The 3,378-nt window shown below is 25.9% G+C and overlaps 1 protein-coding gene across 1 annotated transcript; it reads right to left on the bottom strand.

Annotated features, from left to right (window-relative positions):
• Window positions 1-223: 223 nt before the first annotated feature.
• LOC109166031 lies at window positions 224-685 on the bottom strand. The gene has a single exon (XM_019314914.1). The coding sequence runs from the start codon at window positions 683-685 to the stop codon at window positions 224-226; it is 462 nt and encodes a 153-aa protein (XP_019170459.1).
• Window positions 686-3,378: the final 2,693 nt, after the last annotated feature.

Below are 3,378 nucleotides of genomic sequence, written 5' to 3'. Positions count from 1 at the left end.
AGAAAATGGGAAATTTACATTGCAATTAATTGTGTCTAATTTAATACTTGGAACAATCAATATGTCATTAATTATCTTTCTATTATAATTTGTGTTAATGCAAAGGGATATCAAATTTGATTTGATATATTTATTATCAATTTAACTGGAAAATACAAAACAACATAAAATTAAAAAACATGAGACAGCATTAAAGAAGTTCGGAAAATCTTTAAGGATTTGATTACTGGGTGCTAGGACCTGGTCTCCCCTGAGTTGGGTCATTCTGATTACTGTCATTCATAAAAGCCCAATTCTGATAACTCCACGCAGTTCCAGGAGTTTGTATACCCACCGTGCCTTGATAGCTTTGCCCGGAAAACACATCTGCTGGAGCAACCACATGGCTAGTCCCAGACCCAAGAACAGGAGGTGACGCTGTTGCAAGAGAAGGAGCAGCAGGGAGAAAAGGAGCCAGAGTTGGGGAATCTCTTTCAAACCTCATTTCACTTTCAGCGATATTCGTATTTAAAACCCAACCCAGATCATTTAAATCTACGGAACTCAGATAATCAACTATCTGTTCTCCGCGAAAAATCTGATGCATCACTGCATTCATCTGTTTCTCCCTGTTTTCTTGCTTCAATTTTAGAAGCTGAGTGCCCAACTTTTCAAGCCTTTGCGCAACAAAGCTGCCTTGGCTCATCATTCGCCGCGTTTGTTGCACGTCCGGCAACTACATGAACCTAGCAATCAGCTCTTGAACCCTTTCAACAGTAGGCCATACCACTGGCCCCTGCTCAAATGAGCTATACATTATCAAGGCAGCATCCGCATTACAAAGAACGGTTAGCTCATTAAGCTTTTTTACCAGTCCTCTCTTTCTTTTTTGGTAAGATGCTTTTCTTTTCGATTGATTCACAATATATGCCAATCTTAATCTCCTTCTTGCCATGATATTCATTGGAAATGAGAAAAGAGGAAGAAGCTAAGTGTTCAAGATCGATTTTTGGTTTTTTATTCCTTATGGATCTTGTGTGGGTGGGCTATTATGCATGCTGAGATATGATATGATATTTATAGGGCCACATATACGAGGAAAATTGAATAATTTTTTTTTTTTACAGTAATGTTACACCCTGTCACAAATATTTTTTCCTAATATACATTATATGAGTCATTATGGTTATTTTATTGAATTTTTACTATTTAATGATTAAGAGAATTATATTCTATATTAAGAGTGATGCAAAATGTTCTCATTTTAAATTTACTTCTTAATATTATCTTTTTGACATGCAATTACTTATTTCATTTTTTTTTATCACATGTGGTAGCTAGGTCAATTTTTGACAAATAATAAATATAAATATTTTAATGCAATGTGTAGTGGATTTAAACAATAGAATATATATTTGGAAGCTAAAAATCATATTTATTTCTTTGATTAATTTCTTATGAGGGTTAGGCAATTCAATGGAGATAATAAAAATAAAGAATATTAGTTTAATAATGAAAATAAATAATATTCGTTTAATATTATTATCAACTTCCTAAAAGAGTAGAACATATCACAAATGGATATATTGATTTTTAATAATTGCGATTAGGTCCAATTAGTTCAAAGTATTTTTATGATTAATTTCGTATGAGGTTGGACAATTCAAGAGAAACAATGAAAATAAAGAATATCCCTTTAATGTTATTATCTACTTACTAACAGCAGAATATATATATATATATATATATATATATATATATATATATATATATATATATATATATATATATATATCACAAAGGTTGATATTGAATTGTAATTTCTTAAAATTATAATTATTTTAAATTGTTGTTATTAGGTCAAATTTGAATGTTTGTAGTTATATTCATTGCTTTTTGTATAAGAGATATGAAGAAAATTGGATATGTTTTTAACTGATAATTTAGATTATATTTTCTTTTACCGTAATGTTACACCTTGTTACCAAAATTTTATATAATATTATTTACATTATATGATAAATATAATGTTACACCCTATCATGAATATTTTTTTCTAATATACATTATATGACTTATTATGGTTATTTTATTGGATTTTTACTATTTAATGATTAAGAGAATTATATTCTATATTAAGAGTGATGCAAAATGTTCTCATTTTATATTTACTTCTTAATATTATCTTCTTGACATGCAATTACTTATTTCATTTTTTTTTTATCACATGTGGTACCTAGGTCAATTTTTGACAAATAATAAATATAAATATTTTAATGCAATGTGTAGTGGATTTAAACATTAGAATATATATTTGGAAGCTAAAAATCATATTTATTTCTTTGATTAATTTCTTATGAAGGTTAGGCAATTCAATGGAGACAATAAAAATAAAGAATATTAGTTTAATAATGAAAATAAATAATATTCGTTTAATATTATTATCAACTTCCTAAAAGAGTAGAACATATCACAAATGGATATATTGATTTGTAATTAATTGCGATTAGGTCCAATTAGTTCAAAGTATTTTTATGATTAATTTCTTATGAGGTTGGGCAATTCAAGGAAAACAATAAAAATAAAGAATATCCCTTTAATGTTATTATCTACTTACTAATAGTAGAATAGAATATATATATATATATATATATATATATATATATATATATATATATATATATATATATATATATATATATATATATCACAAAGGGCGATATTAAATTGTAATTGCTTAAAATTATTATTATTTTAAATTGTTGTTATTAGGTCAAATTTGATTGTCTATAGTTATATTCATTGCTTTTTGAATAAGAGATATGAAGAAAATTGGATATGTTTTTAACTGATAATTTAGATTATATTTTCTTTTACCGTAATGTTACACCTTGTTACCAAAATTTTATATAATATTATTTACATTATATGATAAATATAATGTTACACCCTGTCATGAATATTTTTTTCTAATATACATTATATGACTTATTATGGTTATTTTGTTGGATTTTTACTATTTAATGATTAAGAGAATTATATTCTATATTAAGAGTGATGCAAAATGTTCTCATTTTAAATTTACTTCTTAATATTATCATCTTGACGTACAATTACTTATTTTAGTTTTATTTTTTTTATCACATGCGGTAGCTAGGTCAATTTTTGAAAAATAATAAATATAAACATTTTAATGCAATATGTAGTGTATTTAAACAATAGAATATATATTTGGAAGCTAAAAAAAAAATATTTATTTCTTTGATTAATTTCTTTTGAGGGTAAGGCAATTCAATGGAGACAATAAAAATAAAGAATATTAGTTTAATAATGAAAATACAGAATATTCGTTTAATATTATTATCAACTTCCTAAAAGAGTAGTAGAACATATCACAAA

This window comes from Ipomoea nil, unplaced genomic scaffold, assembly GCF_001879475.1.
Source record: "Ipomoea nil cultivar Tokyo-kokei standard unplaced genomic scaffold, Asagao_1.1 scaffold3084, whole genome shotgun sequence".
NCBI classification, from domain to species: Eukaryota; Viridiplantae; Streptophyta; class Magnoliopsida; order Solanales; family Convolvulaceae; genus Ipomoea; species Ipomoea nil.
The sequence above is the reverse complement of the archived record's forward strand: the minus strand, read 5'-3'. Positions and strand labels throughout refer to the sequence as shown.

Excerpts from the sequence above, each read along its gene's own strand:
- LOC109166031 (XM_019314914.1), bottom strand. The coding sequence starts at position 685 with ATGAGCCAAGGCAGCTTTGTTGCGCAAAGGCTTGAAAAGTTGGGCACT.